Source organism: Furipterus horrens, unplaced genomic scaffold (assembly GCF_987537825.1).
Source record: "Furipterus horrens unplaced genomic scaffold, mFurHor1.1.pri manual_scaffold_8, whole genome shotgun sequence".
Lineage (NCBI taxonomy): Eukaryota > Metazoa > Chordata > Mammalia > Chiroptera > Furipteridae > Furipterus > Furipterus horrens.
This window is the reverse complement of record NW_028327178.1, coordinates 87424493-87447033: the sequence shown is the minus strand read 5'-3', so window position 1 is coordinate 87447033 and position 22541 is coordinate 87424493. Positions and strand designations below refer to the sequence as shown.

The 22541-nt window shown below is 49.7% G+C and overlaps 3 protein-coding genes across 6 annotated transcripts in view; all 3 read left to right on the top strand.

The window, feature by feature from the left end:
- Nucleotides 1-13666, top strand: part of PTPRA (protein tyrosine phosphatase receptor type A) — a 126042-nt gene extending 112376 nt beyond the window's left edge. For all 4 annotated transcript variants that reach the window (XM_090286132.1, XM_090286131.1, XM_090286130.1 and 1 more), the window contains 10 exons: nt 87-253; nt 743-878; nt 1558-1707; nt 2844-2937; nt 3284-3360; nt 3793-3927; nt 6859-6984; nt 7065-7216; nt 12483-12618; nt 13368-13666. In XM_090286132.1, the coding sequence (XP_090142258.1) occupies nt 87-253; nt 743-878; nt 1558-1707; nt 2844-2937; nt 3284-3360; nt 3793-3927; nt 6859-6984; nt 7065-7216; nt 12483-12618; nt 13368-13442 (1248 nt within the window). In that variant the 3' untranslated portion in view covers nt 13443-13666. The remainder of the gene's footprint in view (nt 1-86; nt 254-742; nt 879-1557; nt 1708-2843; nt 2938-3283; nt 3361-3792; nt 3928-6858; nt 6985-7064; nt 7217-12482; nt 12619-13367) is intronic.
- Nucleotides 13667-17805: 4139 nt separating this feature from the next.
- On the top strand, nt 17806-19534 carry LOC150003314 (progonadoliberin-2). Its single transcript, XM_090285032.1, is given in 3 exon segments — nt 17806-17977; nt 18302-18350; nt 18352-19534. Coding segments are annotated over 3 exon segments (393 nt in total). The 3' UTR covers nt 18524-19534.
- A 9-nt stretch (nt 19535-19543) lies between these two features.
- MRPS26 (mitochondrial ribosomal protein S26) lies at nt 19544-21404 on the top strand. Its single transcript, XM_090286129.1, has 4 exons — nt 19544-19811; nt 19891-20037; nt 20118-20241; nt 20893-21404. Exons 1-4 carry the CDS (start codon nt 19600-19602, stop codon nt 21025-21027), a joined length of 618 nt encoding a protein of 205 aa, XP_090142255.1. The 5' UTR covers nt 19544-19599; the 3' UTR covers nt 21028-21404.
- Nucleotides 21405-22541: the final 1137 nt, after the last annotated feature.

The window sequence follows — 22541 nt, the reverse complement described above, 5'->3', positions numbered from 1 at the left end:
CCCTAAACCTCACCCTTCCTCCACTGGGGCTACCCCACCTATCATAGGGTATCAGGGCCAACACATAGGATTTCCTCACTTCACAGGTGGGAGACATGACCAACAGAAAGCCACAGCGCCTCATCACTCAGTTCCATTTTACCAGCTGGCCAGACTTTGGGGTGCCTTTCACCCCGATCGGCATGCTCAAGTTCCTCAAGAAGGTGAAAGCCTGTAACCCTCAGTATGCAGGGGCCATCGTAGTCCACTGCAGGTCAGTGTGGCATAACCCTTGGCTTCCCACTCATACCATAGTCTGTTCTCATGACCAGAGCTGGGGAAAGCACAGGCCCTGGTTAAGGAGGCTGGCATAAAGCAGGTGAGCTGTTGGAGTCCCTCGGGCAGCAGCCAGAGATTCCTCTCTGGTGCTGAATGGAGATTACCTAAGAGGGAAGGGCAGTCCTCTAAGACTGGGGGTGGGGAGGCCACTGCAATGAAGCCAGGAAACTAGGTTGAGTGCTACCTTGTGTACTGGGATCCCTCAAGCCCTTCTAAGTGTCAGGGTTCTCTAATCCTGATAGGTAGAGGTAAGGAGTTCAGGTTACAGTGGGGTTTCTTGGTTCCCTGAGAGTCCCAGCTCCACCCTATTCAAAATTAGAACTTAGAGGCCTGAGGAAGGAGCCTGGCCTGTGCTGCCCCCTCCTTGTATGCTCCCACAAGGCATATTGGCCATCCCTGTAACACCCCTGCTTTCTGGCTACAGTGCGGGTGTAGGGCGGACAGGTACCTTTGTCGTCATTGATGCCATGCTGGACATGATGCATACAGAGCGGAAGGTGGACGTGTATGGCTTTGTGAGCCGGATCCGGGCACAGCGCTGCCAGATGGTGCAAACAGATGTGAGTGATTTGGGAGTGAAGCAAGGTGGGGGCATTCCAGGACCAAAACGTGTGTGGCCTCATGGATTACTTAGCCTCCCAGGTTATTGTAAATCATCATCATCCAGTATGATGAAAGGGCCCCAGTAAATTATGTATTAAAAGAGACATGGAGCACAGAGGACCTTGTACCTAGGGGAATTGGGAAGGCATGTGTCATTTGCACTAGGCTCTAAGAATAAGAACAGGTCCTGAGGGAAGCAGGCACGCAAGCAGCTAGAGAGGCGGTGCCTGCAGGGCTGTGGCGCAGCTCAGCTCTATCCAGGAGCAGCAGTTGAAATCATCTCTACAGTTAGGGCATGGGGTTCAAAGGGCATAGCACTGGGAGGTAGGCTGGCACAGTTTTGTGTGTCACCAGATTTTGACAGACTGTGCTCTCAGAATGAGCATGAGTCGTATTTGTTCTCTCCAGGCTTCCACTCCAGAAGGGTGTCAGAGTAGGACCCTCCCAAATTAAGCCCCCCCAGGGGGTCTCATGAATTTCAAGGTCACTGAGTTGGGTCAAATAGAGCGAATAGTTTTATCCCTGCTAGGATCAAAGGAAAAGTGGACTGGAGGAAATGGGGGTGGGAGGGGGTGGTCTGCCCCCACAGGGACAATGTTGTATGTAACTGGGAACTCAGGCACCATCTCGTTTCAGATGCAATATGTCTTCATATACCAAGCCCTTCTGGAACATTATCTCTATGGAGATACAGAACTGGAAGTGACCTCTCTAGAAACACATCTGCAGAAAATTTACAACAAAATTCCAGGGACCAGCAACAATGGATTAGAGGAGGAGTTTAAGGTGAGTTGGAGCAGAACCACCTTTTCAGATTGAAGGATCCATGTGATCTGGGAAATGCGGGATGCTTGACTTCTTGAGGATTTACCAACAAATGGTGAAACTCCTTGTGAGGCATGTGGGTGGTTAAGGAGGTGGGTCTCTGGCCCTTTACTCATACCCTGGTCCTTCTCAATCCATCGTACACGTTAGAATCACTGGGGTTGTGTTTGTGGGGAAAACAGGCAATGGTATTTTTCTTAAGTCCTCCAGCCTCTCTCCCCTTCACCCCTGGTGGTTATAAGATACAGCAAGAGCAAACATTTTCTGTAAAGGGCCAAATAGTAAATATTGTCAGTTTTGTGAGTCATACAATCTCTGTTACAACTATTTAACACTGCTTTTGTGGGACAAAAGCAGCAAAAGACACTATGGAAACAAACAAGCATAGCTGTGTTTCCATAGAGCTTTTAAAGGCAGCAGGCCATACAGGGCCTGTGGACTGTAGATTGCTGACCCCTGCTGTCTGCCATTAGCTAGTGGTTCTCAAGACAACTGAGAATATTTCACGGTCTCCTCAAAGTGCTCCAGAGGCAAGAGATTCTCGGTTGGGGTTGGGAAAGCCACATTCCTTAAAGCAGTTCTCAAACAATGAGACCCAAATTACCTCTGGATCCCGTTAAGATGAAGGTTCTGATTCAGCAGATCTGAGGTTCTGCACTTCTAACAAGATGAGGCTGATGCTGCTGGTTTATGAGCTACACTTTGATAGCAAGGATCAAGAAGGGACTTTAGAATCGGGAAGGGAGGGAGGGTGGTGTACATTTGAGTAAAGTTTTCTAGAGTCTGTGACAGCCTCTGAGAGTGGAACTGCTGGGTGAAACTAGGATCCTTGCTCTAGGATCATGAAGTCCCAGCCCAAGGGAATCCCTGAAGGGTCCACAGGAGCCTAGAAGAGTTTCCCAAATACTCTTTTGGTTCACTGAGCTTAAAGACAGAAGAAAGTGTTCCAACAAGGACATGTGGAAATGAAGCTCAGGATTCTGGTGAGGCACTGTATGCAGCCAGAGTGGCCTGGAGATGCAGGTTCAATGACAGGCAGAATCTTGTCAAATTCAGTTACTGGGATCAGTAATGTTTCCTCTCCCTTCCCAACTCAGAAATTAACATCAATCAAAATCCAGAATGACAAGATGCGGACTGGAAACCTTCCAGCCAACATGAAGAAGAACCGGGTTTTACAGATCATTCCATGTAAGAGCCCTCTCACCACCCCCAAAGCCTTAGTGCTTCATCCCCCTCACCCCACCCCCGCCACCTTTTCCTCCACCTTTTCCAACTAATAGGGACAGTACTGGTTAATGATAAGCCTAGAGAAAAGAATTATGGCATTGCCCTCTGTTGCCCTCAGTTCTTTAATGGCTTCTGGAAATAAAAGCATGAAGGCCAAAAGGATTCTCCCTCCTGGGCTAGGAACAGGCATGTTACCGCCCAGCTGGAATTATATCTGCCTAGGGCCTGGGGTGGGGAGGAAAGGGGAAGGAGAGCAAGGAGAATACAAGTGATGTTGGGGAACCATAAGCTGCTGTCGTTCCTGCAGATGAATTCAACAGAGTGATCATTCCAGTTAAGAGGGGTGAGGAGAACACAGACTACGTGAATGCATCCTTCATTGACGTAAGTGCTGTCTGTAATCCCCCAAGCCCCCAACACTCCATGAAGATTCGTCTGGGCCCTGTAGCCCCTCTGTCAATTCAGAATTGATCCCTACCCTAGATCTGTCAGGTCCCAGAGAGCAGAAGATTGGGAAAAGCCAGGGGTCACACCAGGGTAATAAATGGAGGGAAAAGTTCACAACACAAACTACAGCCAAAGGCTGAAAACCTCTGATCTTTTCCATTTCTGCTCTCTTCATCCCAGCTCCAATCCTTCCTGCACTCACCTCATAGAAAGAGACCAGCTCATCCAAGTTTGGTCCTTTGCCAAAACGGGGCTCTGCCTGGGATGGGTTTGCCCCCAAGCAGCCCCCATCCCTTCCTAGTAGCCTCTTCTCCACTAGCTCCTCCCTGATTAAACCACCTCACTCCTACATTGACCTGGCCTGCACAGGGCTACAGGCAGAAGGACTCCTACATCGCCAGCCAGGGCCCTCTTCTCCACACAATTGAGGACTTCTGGCGAATGATCTGGGAGTGGAAATCCTGCTCTATCGTGATGCTAACAGAACTCGAGGAAAGAGGCCAGGTGAGCTCAAAAAGGTCCTGGGGTCTAGGAGACAGAAACCACATGAAAAGTGGGAGTGGCGTGGCTAGGAGGGTATATTTGGACTTTCATTTGACTCTCTGGAAATGCCCAAGAGCCATTTCCAGGCAGTATTGCCCAGCCAGTTGGTGTCTGAGCAATCAGTAGCTCTTGTCAGGACTGAAAGAGCAGTGTGGTCTGAGCTTCCATTCAGTTCCCAGATAGTTCACACCCTCATACTTCATGCCTGAATACAGTTGATCCTCCCTTCCCACAAGCTTAGCTTTGTGTGTACTCTTTCCTCCCACCTCCCTAGGTGAGCAGGGCTCTCCGTCCTCAGCAGGATCCCAAGGCATGGTTAGCCCTGGACCATGGTGGGTATAGCAACTGCTGGCCCCTGCTCTGGGTTCCTCAGGCCCATCTTGTACCCCCTAAGGAAAGGCGGAGCAGGTGTCCCTGCCCTTTAGCCTAAAGGAGAGTCATTCCCAGTAGATCTATAAACTAAAGTTGCTCTTTTTGAATATTCTAAAGTCTGTGCCCTTTTTCCCCAAAACCTTGCCTTTCAGCAGCTTAACTCAGCCTTCTGAGCTAGTGCTACTTCAGTAACAGCTTCCTGTCATCTCCCGCCTCACAGCCATGAGAGGCACCTCTGGAGTACCGTTTCCCTCCATTGTTCCGTTTTTCTCTCAGATAGCTGGCTTTAAGTCCAACCTGCTTCCTTCTCTGTGTTGTTCTGCCCATGTAGAGGGCTAATTTAAACCCTGTAGTCTTCACCTGGCTGAGTAGGATAAGTTCCTGCCATCAGTCCATCTATAATTGTCTTAATATGGCTTCTCTTTACTTTATCATGCCTTAAATTCTAACCCCATAACTTCACCAGGCTTGCTTTCTCTCAGCATTCCATAGCTGCTTCCCTACAATAGCTGTGTCACCTTGAAACTCACGCTACTGTGCTGACCTAACCTCTTGTTGGTTTCGATCGCATGTTACCACCTTGGGTAGCTGTCCCTATTAGTCGGTCAGAGCAGGTCTCCCATTTGCTTTCACTGTTGACCAACTTACTCACTGTCCAGTTTTAAGAGGGGACTCTCTTGATAGTTCCCCAGTTCTGCATCCCTGGGGTACTCCTTCCAGTCTGCCCCTTTTTTTCTCTATTATGCCTCTTTGCCTAAACTAGAAACTAAAATATCTGAAAGCTGTTAGGTGTGGCACCCATAGTACAGTTGATCCTTGAACACAAGGGTTGGGGCACTGACCCCCTTCACAGTTGAAAGTTCGTGTATAACTTTTAACTCCCCAAACACTTCAGTCATCTCTTGCTCTCTGCAGGGGATTGGTTCCAGGAATCCCCATGGATTCCCAGCCACAGATCAAAATACTGTTTCCAATTTGTGGTTGTTTGAATTCACTGATGCGAAACCTGGGGACACAAAGGACTGACTGTGTATTTAATGAAAAAGAATCCCTCTGTTAGTGGACCTGTGTAGTTCAAACCCATGTTGTTCGATGGTCTGCTGTATTTTTTTCTTGTCATTGTGTGATTCTAGCTCATACACTCTGTTGCTCTCAAGCCCATTTGGATCTTAGCAGTTGTAATGGCTTAAAAGCCCCAATCTTCAGTCCTGACTAATAACTGTGTAAAGGCAGTGCTGGGAGGGAACTGTGGTAGAAAAACTCATTCTGCCCACCAGTGCCCTAAAAACCAATATAATCTACTTAAGGTGACCCTTAATTAGAATGATTTTTAACTGTCCTGGCTAAAGAGAAGGCCCAGAGCCCCAACTCCCAAGACAACCAGGGCTACTAGGGTGCCTTTGTAGAAAAGCACTGGTCTGTGGCATTTCCATGATCCACCACTTTAGTAATCCTATGTCTTAAAATAAGCTCAATATTATGTATAAAGTGGTAATGAATGATCAGACATATGAAAAGCAAGAAAGTTTATTAAAATGGACTTTCAGTAGTGATTTTATTTATACTTTCAGACTAACAATGATTTTAATTTTTCTACTTAATTTTCCCAAATCTTTTATAATGAACATAGGGTACATTTATGGTTGAAGATTTTAAAATTGCCAGTAATGAAATATCTAAGATCTTCCCCAAAATAATCTGAAGAAATGAACAGTATTTTGTTTTATGTATGTATTTCTACGCTGGCTTACCTACAGACGTGAACAAATTCATTTACCAGATACTGAGACCCACCATAGGCAGGCATTGTGAAAGGTGCTGGGAATACAAAGATGAAGGGAGGCAGTCCCTGCCCCAAGAAACTCTAGAGGGAACTCAGCCAGGTGAACACAAAGACAGGCAGTAAACCATTCCTCTGCTCACTAGCAAGGATAGAAATGCAGGTGCTAGCAACTTGAAGGTACCATTGCAGATTAGAGAGGGAAAGAGCGAAAGAATGAGGGAATGCCGTGGACTGGGCTGTGGTGAACACCATGGCTGGGTAGAGTTGATGTAATTAGGTTCAGTTTTTCCTGATTAGCAGTCCGACATGTAAGTGGCTATAAAATGTGGGAACACCCAAAGGAGCAAAAAAAAAGTGGGGAGAATTGGAACAAAGATATTCACTCCTCCTCTCCCTCCATCCTGCCACTAAGTGTTGGATGCAGCTGTGAGGCAATGGTCAGTTCTGCAGAGACCTTTTCAGTGTTGCAAAGTGCACTGTAAGTATCACCAAATGGTTAAGTCATTACCTCTGGTAGTGGAGACACGTTGTTAAATATAGATGTCCTCATGAGAATGAGAAGTTAGTAGAAGTGATCTTAAGTAATTTTATGACCCTCGGAGTTCTCCACACCTTGGAGAAGTGTGTTGGGCAGGAGATAGCTGTACTGAGAAGGGGGCAGGCAGCTCATGGGGCAGTCCTGCCTCTTCCACACATGGTATTCTGAGCCCCTTACACTCTCCCATTTGTCCCTCCAGGAGAAGTGTGCCCAGTACTGGCCCTCGGATGGACTGGTGTCCTATGGAGACATCACAGTAGAGCTGAAGAAGGAGGAAGAATGTGAGAGCTACACCGTCAGAGACCTCCTGGTCACCAACACCAGGGTAAGACAGCTGGTGGGTAAGGCTTCTCCCACAGGGAAAGCCTGGGTGCCTCTGCCTCTCTGATGGCCCTTCCTCCAAAGGAGAACAAGAGCAGGCAGATCCGGCAGTTCCACTTCCATGGCTGGCCTGAAGTGGGCATCCCCAGCGATGGAAAGGGCATGATCAACATCATCGCAGCCGTGCAGAAGCAGCAGCAGCAGTCAGGGAACCACCCCATCACCGTGCACTGCAGGTACCGCTCCCTCCAGCCCTAAGAGGGGAGAGAGAGAGAGTGATGAGGAGCAGGTGGGTTGGAGGCGATGGTGAGCATGTGTCAGACAGTGAGGAAAAGATCGACAAGAGCGGGTTGTTGGTGAACACATGACAATCAAGTTTGATGACCAGGACAGGGCCAGAAGGCAAGAGAGGATCCTGGTACTTAACACATTATGTGCTGAGGAGCCTGACCTCCTTATGAAACGCAGGAAAGAGAAAAGAGCAAGTATTAAAGACAGTCTGAAGAAGCATGAACAAGACTAAGAATACAGTCGTGAAAGGGAAGAGGAGTCAAGGGTGTCTCCCAGCTTTGAGACAGGGTTACTGGTAATGGTTGGTATCACTAACAGAAGAAAGATGGTAAGGGGTTTCATTGGTGGGGGGAAGGGTGAGTTTTCTTTGGAGCATGTTGTTCACGGTTGCATTTTAGAAAAATATATTTACAATGAATTTATGTTGCTTTCATAACTAGGAAAAAATAACACTTTTAAAGGGGAAGCAAGAATATTAATTCCTATAAATTGGTTTTGAAAATTGAAAACAAGCAAAGGAACTTCCAGAAATATATCCAGTAAATGTTCTTCAAGTGGCCAAAATGAAATAATTACAAGGATTGAAACACTGCTTCTAATAGTAAAAGATTATAAATAACATAAATACATATTAATAGGGGACTGAGTCAGGAAGCTCTGATACTCATACTTTGAGTATGAGACTGGTATGGAATAATTCTCCAGATTTATTGTTTGGTGAGAAAAGCAGTGGGAAACAGTGAAAGAATATGTATATGTTTATGTTGGTATATGCATAAGGTATCTCTGCAAGGACACCAGGACCTGATGACACTGCTTGTTTTCCAGGAAGAAAGTTGAAGGGCAAAGAAATGGAGTAGGAAGGAGAGTTGTCACTGTTTGAGACCTTTTTGAAATTTGGACCATTAATTAATTATATATATATAAGAATAAACCATTTTAAAAAATGAAGAAGAAAAAGAGGCAAAGTACGTTAATACTAATAGATACTAAACATGAAAAAATGCTAAATCTTACTAGTTATATGAGAAATGAGAATAAAAACAACAAAACATGGTTCTTGCCCATTGGACTGGCAAAATTAAGGATTCCTGTGGCCTAACCGCTTCCTGCCCACACTTTTTATCTCCACCCTCTCTTAGGGACATCCCAGATTCCCTATCCTGCACCTGTACCATGTGGCTGAAGAAAAGCACTGTGTTATGGGCTTCGTTTTACATTTCTGACCTCTAACTTTATGGTTGGCCCTTAGTGCTGCCCTGAAGCCCTTCTGAACCTCCCAGCCTCCTAGACCAGGTCTAGGCCAAGTAGGGCCCATCACCAAATCCAGCCTGCCACCTGGTTTTGTGTGAGCCTGATAGTGAAAAACTGTTTCTTTTTTTAAAAGATTGTATTTATTTATTTTTAGAGAGAAAGGGAAGGGAGGGAGAAGTAGAGGAAGAGAAATGTTAATGTTTAAGAAAAACGTTGATCGGTCGCTTCTTGCTCACACCCCTGCTGGGAACCGGCCCACCACCCAGACGCATGCCTTGACTGGGAATCAAACTGGCGGCCTTTCACTTTGCAGGGTGATGCCTTACCAACTGAGCCATACCAGCCAGGGGTGGCTGGCTGGCTGGCTTGCTTTCTTGTTTGTTTGTTTGTTTGTTTATTTACTTATTTATAGAGAAAGAAAGGGAGGGGGAGAGAGAGAGAAGAGAGAGAAAGGGAGGGAGAGAAAGAAAGGGAGGGGGAGAGAGAGAGAAGAGAGAGAAAGGGAGGGAGAGAAAGAAAGGGAGGGGGAATATGAGGGAGAGAAACATCAATGTGTGGTTGCTTCTTGCACACCCCTAACAGGGCATATGCCCTGACTGGGAATCGAACCAGCAACCCTTTGGTTCGCAGTCTGACGCTCAATCCACTGAGCCACACCAGGCAGGGCTATTTTTATATTTTTGAATGGTTTTTTAAAAATCAAAAGAATATTTTATGACATGAAAATGACATAAAATCCAAGTTTTATTGGAACACAACTATGCTCATGTATTATGAATTAGCTGTGGCTCCTCTCAGCTCCAGTGGTAGGGCTGAGACCATAGTGGTGCCCTCCTTTCACACTGCTGCTCAGCACACAAGAAGCTACCGTTGCCCAGTTATAATTTGATTTTGTCTCTTCCCAGCAAAACCTAAGATATTTTCTGACTTGCCAGCCTTTTTCCTAGATGATGATTTCATACCTTCTTTCAAACTTCAAACCTCCAGCACCTCGCCCATCCTCATATTTAAGAGATGACTGTGTTTTCTATTTGACTAAGAAAAGAGAAGCAACCAGAGAAAACTTCCACATACTCCCACCACCATGGCTCCCCATCTGCCTGTATTGGTGCTGAGGACCCCACAGCCCTCCTGTTCAGTGGATGGGTCGTCTGACCTCACTGAAGCTGTATTAATCATCTGTTGTTTTGTCGTAGTACCACAAACTTAGCATCTGGAAACAACACACATTTTTATCACAGCCTCTTTGCTCAGGAGTCAGAGCATTGCTCAGCTGAGTCTTAGGCTTCAGGTTCTCACAAGACTGCATTCAAGGTGCTGGCCAGGGCCCTGGCTGGTGTGGCTTAGTGAATTGAGTGCCAGCTGCGAACCAAAGGGTCGAAGGTTCAATTCCCAGTCAGGACACATGCCTGGGTTGCAGACCAGATCCGCAGTTGGAGGTGCACAAGAGGCAACCACACATTCATGTTTCTCTCCTTCTCTTTCTTCCTCTCTTCCCCTTCTTCCTCCCTTCCCCTCTCTCTAAAAATAAATAAATAAAATCTTTCAAAAAAAAAAAGTGCTGGCCAGGTCTGTTGACCCACCTGAGGCTCAAATGGGGAAGGTTCTACCTCCAAGCTTACTTGGTTGTTGGTAGCACTCAGTTCCTTGTAGGTTGCTGGACTGAGGGCCTCTTGTTTGAAGTTTCTTGCTATGTGACCTTCCCAGTACCGTTGCTTATTTCTTCTGAGCTAGCAAAGGAGAGAGCATCTCCTTGCCAGACAAGCTTATGATCTCAAGTGACGTAATCACATATGAGTAATTGTATACATGTTATCACCATTGCTAATTCTGCTGGTTCAAAGCACATCACAAGTCCCTCCCACACTCAGGGGAGGGGGATTGCACAAGGGCATGAGCACCAGGAGGCAAGGATCTTGGGGGCCACACTAGAGCCTGTCTGCACCCTCACCCTCTACTTGGATACCAGTTCTGTCCTCTTTCATTTCCTCAAGGACTTCACTGTCCTATTTGGTAACTACCTGGATGACTAACACCTATATAAATACGCTATTATTTCTCCCATCTTAATATTTAAAAAAAAAAAAAAAAACAACTCTTGCCTTTAATTCCCCTCCAGTTACTCCTATATTTTTGGTTTCCTTAATAAATAAAGCTTCTCAAAAGATTCATTCATACTCACTCCCCAATTCCTCTCTTCCCATTCTTTTCTGATCCCATTCCCGTTAAACACACACACTCACACTCATTACTGTTGCCCCTGTGAGGGTCACTGTCACCTTCACATTGCTGAGTCCAGTGGTCACTTCTCATTCTCATTATTCCTAACCTTCATCAATATTAGACAGTTGATCACTCACATCTCTGTGGAATGCATTTAGCATAGCTTCTCTCCTGGTTTTTGTTATTATTAGCTGTTCTTTCTCTGTCACCTTTGCTGATTCCTCTCCATCTGTGGTCCAGAACCCAGTTCTTGGACCGCTTCTGTGTCAGCTGACAGTCACTCCCCTAGGTGAGCCCATCTAAGTCTATTGACTTTGATACCAGCACCCAAATCTTTGTCACCAGTTCAGCCTCTCCCCTAAACTCCAGATTTATATATCTAGTTACCTACTCAATATTTCCACTTGGGCATTTCAGTTTAAAGGGTTTTGATCACTCCTGGCCTTCTTTCCAAGCCTACTGTTTGCAGTCTTCCCCAGATCAGTAAGTGGCATTTCAGTCACTGCTTGACTCAGGTGAGATGCCTTGTAGCTATCCTGTTCTTCTTTTCTCACACATGCACATTGAATGCTCTACCTTGCTCTACATGCAAAATAATTTCAGAATCAACTGTTTCTCACTCCCTCCATCAGAACCCATCTGTGCAAGCCACCATCCCCTTTTCCCAGTACTTACACTGGCCTCGTTGCTTTTCCTGTTTCCACCTTTCCCCCTGTTCTCAACACAGCCTGAGATAACCTTTTAAAACTTCAGCAAGACCACATCACTCCTTTACTTAGAAGCTAACAACAGTTCATAAGGCCGAACACGATTTGAGGGCAACTTGTCCAGCCCAGGCAGGGGGTGCGTCAGGGGACTGGCATTCTCCCCAAGGGCTCTGACTACACCCCAGCACTCTCTTGCCTGCCTTCTTTCCTTTCATCCATCAGGTCCAGGTACACAGCTTTAGCAACTAGACACACTCCTGCCTTGTGCCTGAAATGCTTGTTTTCCTGATAGCCATCCAGCCTGGCCCTCGCCTTCTTCAGGTCTCTGCTCATGTGGCAGAGAGCCTTCCCTCACCACCCTACTCACAAGAACAGCTCTCACTACCCTGCCTAGAACTCCTGTTTCTCCTTTTCCTTCTCTGGGGATACTGCTACCCACCACAGCCCCACACTGCGGGCACGCAAAAGGGGCTGGTGAGTCAAATCAGCTGATAACATTACACAGAGTAGGCAGTATTATGGTGAGAACCTGGACTTAAGAAGAAAATGAGAGACATTGGAAAGAATCAGTACACACACACCAGTGCAGAGGGGCAGGATTTGTCAGGGGAAGGAGAGGACTGGAACTCTTTAACACGTTGCGTACCGGAGAATTTAAATGCCTTTTAGAAATGACGAGAATTCTCGCCACCCGTATGCAATGTGTTAACAAGTGACCAGCAGGTCAGGGCAACCCAGGCATGTTTGTAGGTAGACAACACAGGCTCAGTGCTTGGTGGGTAGGGAATTGAGGTTCTTCAGCTCTATCCCACGGGCTAGGCCCTCACCAGGCAAAGTACGCTGTGCAGGAAGGGAGGCGGGGGTGCACCGGCCTCCCAGAGCTGTGCGAGCAAGGGGTTTGTGAGGAGCAGTTGAGCTTCCTGCCCCGTCCCCAGCACCAACCTCAGCCTTTATCTGCGCATTGCCACTGTCACCTGCCTTGTCGGCACAGAAGGCTGGTGTGTTAAATGCGTCTCTTCTATTACAGTGCGGGGGCAGGACGGACTGGGACCTTTTGTGCCCTAAGCACAGTCCTGGAACGGGTGAAAGCAGAGGGGATTCTGGATGTCTTCCAGACCGTCAAGAGCCTGCGGTTGCAGAGGCCACACATGGTCCAGACACTGGTATGCCGCCCACCTCTGTCCACACTAGTGCACCAACTGGAGCCCTTCTTTGACAGGGTTAGCTCAGGGCGCAGGCTCTTCCTCCGGGCCCAACCTGGTTGTCAAAAGCCTATGTAACCACAGACCTGTCCTTCCCTAGGGTGCCCTGGACAGAACCATCCTTGGGAGGCAGTGAAAACAGCGGGAGCATAGCCCTCTCACCAGTCACTCCTACTGGTGCACCCCCTGCCTGGCCTGGGCAGGGAGCCCTCAAATCATGTTGGGATTTGTGGCCTCTAAAGGCTAGAAGGGGATGCATGGTGTTCCATGGGCTTGTTTATCCTTCTCTGTTAGTCCTGGGGTGGGGAAGACTTGGGAATGCCTCCTCTCTTCTGCTCAGGCTCCCTGTTCAGAGATCTGGCTCCTGACAGTAATCACCGAGTATGGGGACAGACGTCCAAAAGGGTTCCTGAACCCTGTCATACCAGAACTATCTGAAGGGGGAAGAAGAGTACATTTTAAGATGTTTGGGAATTAATATGGTGCCTTGAGCCCAGAGCCACAGTGAGGTGTGGGCCACACAGAGCCATCTCCCCACAGCTCTGCCAGGCCAGCTTGCACATCTGATCTCTTCCTCTCTGGTTGCCTCCATCTGTAGAAGATAAGCTGCTTTCACCCAGAAGGGGGATGCTGTCAGAACCCTGGCAGGAACTGTGTGTATGTTGTTTCCTTCAGTAACCCTGGCTTTTCCCCCTCCTTTTGCTCTCCAGGAACAGTATGAGTTCTGCTACAAGGTGGTGCAGGAATATATTGACGCATTTTCAGATTATGCCAATTTCAAGTAAGAGGTGATGAGACCCATGGACAGGAGAATTGCCTTTAATATTTTGTAATATTCTGTTTTGTTAATATACCCCAAATTGTGTATATATCTTATAACTGTTTTAGAAATTGGTACATAGGCTTCTATTACTTATTAGGTGGAGATTTTATATGTAAATGTGTTAGCACTGATAGTCCTTTTTCCAATGTTTTATTGGGGAATTAAATAGTGTGATGTTTGGATTGATATCGTGAAATCCTCTGCCTGGAAATTGGCTGTATTGTTCTGTGGTTTATACATCTTTTCCTAATGAAGAAACACAAAACCATTTCCAGGTACATTAGCATCAACTAAGAAAAAAAAAAAGCACAAAGTTCTCAGAGCTCTTGAGGAAATGGGTTGTCCCAGTGCCCTTTCAGGCCTCTGTGCCCCCCTGCTCTGTAAATAATCCCTCCCCTCCTCTACCCAGCCCCTTCACCTACCACCCACATCCACCGTGGGAGTAAGGGGACCGACCAGAGTGGTATCCCTGTCACCACACTAGGGATTATCAGGTAATAAAAGCTTTGCCTCCCTGAGGAAATGTCTCTCCCTTTGTCTAGGGTGGGGCAGCCATACCAGGGCTGGGGCTCTCCTAGGCCACTCCCGGTCCTGCTGGTGCTATTCTGTCTCAACTGGCTGCAGAGAGGCCACAGCCCTCATAACTCCTTTCCAGTAAGCACAGCCCCTCCAGCTCTTGGCTAGTTGCCAAGGACCCGCCCCTGCCCAGCCCCCCACCCCCCAGTGCATCTTTGGTGCAGTTGTCCCAGCCAGCCTGGCACCCTGGGAAGATGGCCAGGGGCATGGAGGAGAGAGAAGGTGGCTCAGGGCTAAGGCCAGTCTGTCCTTTCTGATGCTTTGCTGCACAACTATCCGGATTGTGTCACTGTCTAGAGTAAGTCTACTCACACTTACTGTGTTAAATAGCTTCAATTTTCTTTCCTATCTGTCCTCGTTTTATGTGGAAATGCCTCAGATCCCGGATGCTGGGAATCTTGGATTCCAACTTGATTTTGAGCCTGACTGAGACAAAAGTGTCTTAACTTTTGTGCTTCAGGTACAGTGGATGTTCTTTCATTTCTCATCTAACAAAGACCCAGGATCCTCCATCTCATGATCCCAGTATCTCTTAGGGTGTTATTCTTTTCTTCATGGTTGGAGCTGGATCAGTGTCTTTTCCCACGGAGAACAAAAAATAAAAAGAGCATGGAGAGCAAGCAACTTCATTTTTAAGGACATGAAGCAAAATTTGCACTTACCATTTTCACACATATCGCATTGGCTAAAACCTAGTCATAAGGCTACACCTAGCTGCAAGGCATGCTGGGAAACGTAGTCTTTGGGAGCACAGCTGGAAGGGTGGCTCTGTCCACTGCCTCCTGTCCTGGTGAGCAGCAGCTCATCCCGGGAACAAGAGAGCAAACTGGTTGCTATGGCTGTCAGTGCAGGGCTTAGAGAGCCTTGAGGCCTACAGGGCCTCTCTTGAGCAGGGACAGGCCCTGGGCCTCCTCAGGCTGTTAGGAGAGGTTGCACCCCAGCCTGGTCCATGAAGGCAGACTTGGGATAGCAGTGCTGCTCTGCTTCTTGGAGGAGGTGGGGCTTGAATTGGACCTAAGGGATGCTGGACATTTAGATGAGCTGCTCCTCCACTGTTGCCCTCCTCAGAGGTCAGCATTCCTTCGGTCTGTATGCAGTGGACCCTCCGCCTTCTCCAAGCCTGAGCCCCCTCCTGAACTCCGGGTCCACATATTCTGCCTCCTGCTAAGTGAATCCACATGGGGCGACCCCCAGGCACCTGTCCCATGCTTCCAACGCCCAGGGGTTCATGCCCACCGTCCTTTCCTGCAGCCCTCCAGCATTGTCCCACCCCTTTAACCTCCACCCCGACCTTGCTCCAGCCCTTGGATCCACTGACAGTTCCTGTGTTGATCTTCTCCCTTTTGTTCTGTACACTTGAGCAGCATTGCTGCCTGTTTCCACAACTAGCTAACTCATCTTCCACCTTCACCCCAGACCACCTGGTGAGGGGTTTGGGCTCCTCTGTGCTCCAGTGACACCTGAGCGCTCAGCTCTACACCTCTTGTTTTCCCCACTGACTACATACAAGCAACTCCCAGACTGGAATGATGTCCTCTCCTCAGGGCAGAGAATTAGTTGGCACTCAGTGGTGAACAAATGGCTTTCTGTGCCCTGCTGAGAGACTAGGAGGATGAATTGCAGAGTTTATAGTCTGGATGGGGACAGCAAACATTCCTGAGAAGCTAGGTGTGTTTCCCAAAAAAGGGAAGCTTCACTGTTCTGGTTTGGATTTTTAGGAATAACCACAAATTCCAGAAGAAATAAAAGCACTTCCATTCATTTTAAAATGAACATGAGGGACTTTGAATAAAACATTCTGTAACCCCAAGTTAGAACTAAGCTTGTCATTTTCACTAAACTGCAGGACAAACATTTTTTGTGTTTTGTTTTCTAAAAATTACTTGGCTAACAAATACATCTGGGAACAAAGTCAGTTTTTTCCAAAACAATTTAACTGAACACACATTGATTTCAGAACCCTCTTAAAAGAGTCAATGTGGAAATTCACATGTGTGCCCTCCTGCCTGGGCAGCTGAATTCCAAGTGCCCATGACCTACTGTGGTGCCCATTATGCCATTCCCCTCCCATCTTTGTCACAGGATTTAATGCACCTGCTCTCCCAGTGACTAGCTGCCATGATGCCAAGCCTGATGCAGGCCCTGCATTTGCTGTTTTGCTCAAATGCAAAGACTGGCTATTGACCCTGTAAACAGGCATCTGCCCCCCTCCCCCCGCACCAGAGGCTGGTAGCTGGTAATAGAAAGCTGAGTTGACAAATGCTGAGGTGGGAGCACGTTTTAAATGTCTTGGGACACCTGTGTCCAAATCCAGGAATAGTCCTGGGTTGAGCACAGGATGGGGAGGGGTTGGAATCTTGAGAGGCAAAATTATTCCCATGTACTGCTGATAGCCGCACAGATGCTGCACAGCCTCCTTAGCTGGCCCTTCTCATCAGCCTGCTTGGAGGAGAGAGGCCACCTGTGGGCAGGTGTACCCCACCCAAACCTGCCTCCACCTGAAGTGACCCAGCCCAAGTACCCAAGTGTGTGGGGGAGAACTGGTCCACCCAACCCATTCTACCTGGGGTGGTGGGGGTTGGTGATAGAACCCCTCAGGAAAGGTGGTCATAGTCTCTGGACCCCTTTTAACAGGTTGCTGGCTCCCCACTCTCAGTTCACCACTTTTCCACTAGGGAGCTCTGAGCTGGGTGAAACTCAGATTGTCCCTCTCAGGGACACAATTTCCTTTTTTAATCAGAAAAGTCCATAAGGGGGTTTTAGGCCTAAGGACAGAAGCTTGAGGAAGCAGCCTGAGAAGTGGGAAGATGATTCTTAAGGGCAGGGGCCAAGCTGGAGCAGGAGTCCTGTGACTTTCAGATCCCTGGGAAGATGCAGAAAGGGAGCATCGGTCTGGTGGCCCCAGGGTCAGTGGCTGAAAATACACTGGGAACATGGAGGGCTAAGAGGAGGAAATTGGGTGGTGTGCTGCTCCCCTTTCTGAGCTCAATGGAGTCTGTGGGCTAGAGCAGCGGGTGGAACCACCTGATCAATAAATCCTGGGGCTCTCTGCAGTCCCCCTGCTGCCTGGAAGAGCCACCTCAAGCAACAGCTCTCCCTCTGTGAGGAGGCTGCCCTCCCCCAGTGCTGGGACTCCTGTATGGAGCTCCATTCTGGGTGGGTAGCTCCTCTTCCTCCTCCCAAATCCCTCCACCTACTTTCCCTCTTCTCTCTCCAACAAACCTTCCTGTGTCTGCTGCCCCTAGTGGGGGAGGGACAAGGAGTAGAAGCACTTGCCCCTGTCACCACCACACATCCATTCACATCCCCACCTGCCATGGAAGAAAGATGGTAAGCCACAGAGACCAATGGCAGAGGACCTGCCACTCTGGTCCCCCAGCATGAGGTTCCCCCAAGAGCCCCCACATTGCTGCCTATCTCATGGAGAACTCCCCTTTTCCCTGACCATCCATTGGCCTGTTTCCCTCTCCAACTTTCTCCCATTTCTGGAATCCCCCAAGAAAGGAGGGTAGGCCAGACTGACGGGGGTTGGCCCCGAGCTCGCAAGGCTTGGTAACCTCCAGGCTCCGAGGCTCTGGGAGAAGGCTAGTCACCAGAAGCCCTCAGGGTCGGGACCCCTGTAGTCCTGGGATGAGGAGCAGTGGCAGAAGAGGGAAGAGCATTAGGAGACACTGAAACTGCCCCTGAATTGCCAGTTGTCCAGATGGACCCTGGGGAAGTGCAGACTCCTTGAGTCCTGTCCTCTATCCATGGGAACAGCCCTGCCCGTGGTCAACTCCAGGCTAGGCTTCCTGCTGCCGCTGCCGCTGCCCCTGCACCTGTACCTGCACCCTCAGACAGCACTGGGCCATGGCTGGTACCCTGGAGGAAAGCAAGCCTCCAGCTCACCCCTGCACGACCAGCATGCCCCAAGGCCTTCGGGTGCGTGATGGTCTCCCTAGCCTGAGTGGGAGGAAGAAGGTGCTGGCTGGGGCTCCTTCACTTACCTTCAGCCTGGGGTGGGGGTAGTGAGGGCAGGCTGAAGTCTCAGCTCTTTTTAAGATTTTATATTTACAGAGAGGAAAGGAGGGAGAAAAAGGGAGAGAAGCAGATGTAATAAAGAAACATTGGTGGGTTGCCTCTCACGTGCGCCTCAACGGGTCCCACAATCCAGACATGTGCCCCCACCAGGACTCAAACCTGCAATCCTCTTTGCTGGACGACACCCAAGCGAGCCAGCGGGCCTGGGCGCTGCTCCCTTCTGAGGAAGGGTTCTGGACACTGCTGCAGGCAGCCCGGACCAGACTGCCCATAGCCTCCACGGAGCTGGCTCCCCCACCCCCCACCCGGGGGGAAAGTGTACCCTGGGAGGGCAGGAGCACAGGCCAGGGGACCCTCCGTAGGAAGCAGCACCTGGTGCAGATACTGCTGGTGAGAAGGGCCTTGGAGGCTAAGGACTGGGGGCTATGTAGGTGGAAGAGAGAGTAGACAGAACTGAGACACTCCCGGCCACAGCACCCTCAGCTGTTGGTGCCCTTGCTGCACACAAGCAGGGTGCCGTCCGCTATCCTTCCTATTTCCCAGGATTCTAGACAGTTTATAAGAAAATTACGTTAAATTAAAAACTAGAAGTCACTAGCGGAGTAGGAAATAATTGTACTAATAAAACCTCCATAAATAAGACAGTGACTGCAGTGGGGTCTCCCAAACTTCTTTCTTGTCCAGGGAAGCCAGTGTGTCCCCCTGCCAGTGCAAAGAGGTGAGGGATGCGACCTCATACTGATAGGTAGCAAGGCCTGGAGGACCAGGTGGTCACTGCCATGGCACTAGAAATAACAGTGATTGCAGAGCTCCCCAAGAGCTAAACAGGCGTGTGGAGGATTATTACATTGTATTTCAAAGTGCATCAGAAGAATGCACCTGTAAGACAAAACGTTATCTCTTCGTTTAAATCCGTGTGCATATCAGGTTTGTTTAGGCTGGGTAGCCGTAAGCCCAAGGAGGTGGGGGGGGCCCCACGCTGAGTCCCCCAAGCGTAGGAGCCTGTCTATCCCGCGCGGCCGCATCCAGCTCAGCGAAGCCGGGTCGTGTGGGGAAGGGAGGGGCCCGGCCGCAGCTCTGCGGCCAGATGACCAGAGTTTCCACTGGAATGACCGTCCTCTTTCCCCGTAGACAGGACCACGAGCGCTGCGTCCTGCGGCCCAATAAAGCTGTGAGATCCCATCCCCGAAGCTGCTGCATCGAATTCTCTCCTTCGTCCTCTTCCTCTTCCCGCTCACACGGAGACTTGCCCGCGTGGGGTCTGGAGGGACACGGGCCCAGCCCGCAAGCGGAAGGGACGTGGGGCGGGACCGGGCTCCACAAGGAGGGCGCAGCAAGAGCCCACGAGCAGGAGACGGCAGCGGACTTCGGCAGGCTAGGCTCGCGCGCAGCCGGAGGGAGCTCCAGAGAACGGGGGTTGGAGGGGAGGACAGACCCGGAACTCCACATCCCATGGTGCCCCGCGCCCGCTTCCGGGCCTCCCTGATGCCCTGAGGCGCGCCAGACGCGAGGCGGCCTCAGTTATGCTGCGCGCGGTGAGTCACTCGTGTGTGCGGTCCCCGTGCGGGCTCCCGGCCCCGCTGCTGCTGCCCGCGCGCGGCCGCAAGACCCGCCATGACCCGCAGGCCAAGTCCAAGGTCGGGCGTGTGGCGACCCCGCTCCCGGTGGACCCTGCGGAGTTCTACGTGCTGACGGAGCGTTACCGACATTACCGGCAAACCGTGCGCGCCCTCAGGTGTGTGTGGCGGAGTGGGAGGGGGCTGCCGGGTGTCTGCGTTGGGGCAGGCAGGCTAAGAGGGCTCGTCTCTGCTCAGGCAGGAGTTCCTGTCCGAGGTGCGGAGGAAGATAAGCGAGGCCCGGACCGGGGTCCTGGCAGAACGCAAGGCGCTGGAGGACGCCGCTGAGCACCGCGACCTGATGGCCTGGAACCAGGCGGAGAACCGGCGTCTGCACGAGCTGCGGTGAGCCAGGCGGGACAGGGCCGCCTGCCCGGCTCGCGGGGGACCTAGCCAGCTCAGTCTCGGCCTCTTGCTCCTACCAGGATAGAGAGGCTGCGGCAAGAGGCTCGGGAGGAGGAGCAGCGGCAGGCCGAAGAGAAGGCCCGTAAGGCCCAAGAGACACAAGCTTGGATGCAGCTCAAGGAGCAAGAAGTGCTGCGACTGCAGGTGGGCCGCGTCTCCAGAGGGTGGGGCTGGAGGCCGGGAGCTCAGCCTGGAAGGCTGTCGGAGTCCTGGGTGCAGCGAAGTGGGTACTGGCTACGTGCAGATAGGGCAGGCCTGAGAGTGAGTTAGCCGGTGAGGATCAGGAGCGTGTCTGGCAGGCGTAAAGACCTGAAGGGACAGTTGACATATGGTGTTCAGGTAGCTAATGGGTGGTAAACTGGTATCTGAGAGGGGGACCCCCGCAACCCACAAAAAAGTTCTATTTGCCTTATGGGTGATAAAGTCATTGAAGGGTTAATTATGTGGGCTAGGTTGGCAGGAGCAATCCAGCAAGAATGAATGAGGCTTGAATTAAAAACATAGAGGAGGAAGAGGAGTTCAAGAGGTAACATTGAGGGAGCTATTCCACCCTGCAGGACAATAGATTGTCACAGCTGGTATGCTGTGGTTCTGGCAGAGGTGTCCAGTGGATGATTAAGAAAAAGGAATGTGGCAGGGCCGCTGGAAGGTCAGTGGGGCATTCAAAGCTCCAAGCTCCCCTTCCCAGGGGAGAGTTGGGTCCTCTCTGTCAGTGGGCTGAAGGCCAGCAGGCCCTGTGGGCAGGCTGGTGTGTGCTGGGGGCTCCCACTCAGCTGGCCTTCTTTCTCCCTGTAGGAGGAAGCAAAAAACTTCATCACCCGAGAGAACCTGGATGCTCGAATAGAAGAAGCGCTGAACTCCCCAAAGAGCTACAACTGGGCCATCACCAGGGAAGGGCTGGTGGTCAGGCCACAGCAAAAGGGCTCCTAAGGGCCCAGTAAGGAGAGTGCCTGCACAGGGACTATGTGTGTATAGGTGTATGAGGGTTGAGTCTGACCTGGAATAAAACTGGTGTTTCTTATGAAGAAGGAAACTCAGCCTATTCTGGTGTGGCCCTCATGTTCTGTCTTCTGCACCTACCACTTGGTTGGAAGCTCCCACACTTAGTACCCTTTTCTGCCCTATGTACAACTCTCAGCACAGCACCAGACCCTAGAGGTTTCCATCTTACAGAGAAGCAGACTGGACCATAGTATCCAGGTCATCTCCTAAGTATCATTGAGGGCAGTCAATGGTTGGCAAATTATAGTCCATGGGCCAAATATGGCTACTACTTGTTTTTGTAAATAAAGTTTTGTTTGAACACATCCACATCCATTCATTGACTACTTAGATGCTAGAAAGGCAGGATCTGGTGTGTATAAGACAGAAGGCAAGGTGAAGACCCCGTTTCTTCTGGCAGCCCTTTCCACCCATGGCCTCAGTGACCTGCATCTACCCTGGCACCACCAGCCTCCTTGGACCACCCAGCAGATGGGTGCTGGCAAGGGAGGCCTGGTTGATTCAGGCTTTACAAGGTCAGTGTAGTTTGTCGAGCACTTGAATCAAAACCTATGGGTACCAGAAATACTGTGAATAAAGTTCACGAGATTGAATAAGTGAACATATAGACCTGTGGCCCCTATTCAGATAGGCCCTCAAGCAACATTGGGTTGAGGTTGAAAAAAACGTGTTTCTCTGAGTCAGAGCAGCTGTCCCTTTGTCACCATTGACTTGAACTTGCCCAGATATAAGAGGGGGAAATATTTTTAATTATATGTGTGTGTGTGTGTTTTAATTATGTGTGTGTGTGTGTGTAAAATCAGAATCCCAGCTTCTTTCCTGAACTCCCACATTGTAGAGGGACTGGGAACCCCCAAGAAATGAAAACCTTTTAGGGAATATGGGCAATCCCCCACATTGAAGTGAAGAAGGAGGTAATCTCTATTAGCCAGTGGTTATCATAGCGCCTTGCACCCAACCCCCATCAGGGAACTGCAGCCCTGAGAGCAATGGCCTTTCTGCTAAGGCTGGTAATGGCTCTTTTCCCTGGCACTGAACCTGGGCACAGCACAGTGAAGTCCTTGATTTCAGATGCTTAATATAATTTCTGGGGTGAAAGCTGATGGACACATGCTGTGGGTCATGGACTGGCAACTGTGTGAGTGGACAGAACATCTGGTCCCCTGCAATGAAGCCTTTGGTGAAGTTTCACATGGAACGCTGGGCCTGTGTTAGGAAGTCCAGTTTTATTCTTTCTAAGTCCCTTCCCCTCTGCTAGATGCACAGGTAGGCTATCAGATCCCACCCAGTCCACGTGACTGAGTTACGTGGTGTTCCATGGAAGAATGCCTAAGTACCAATAGAACCCTGATAGCTAACATGATGGGCATGGTCTTACTCATACCAGGGTCTGTTCTTTTTATTAACCCCCAGGAACTTTGCTGGGTAGGCACTTTTTCCCC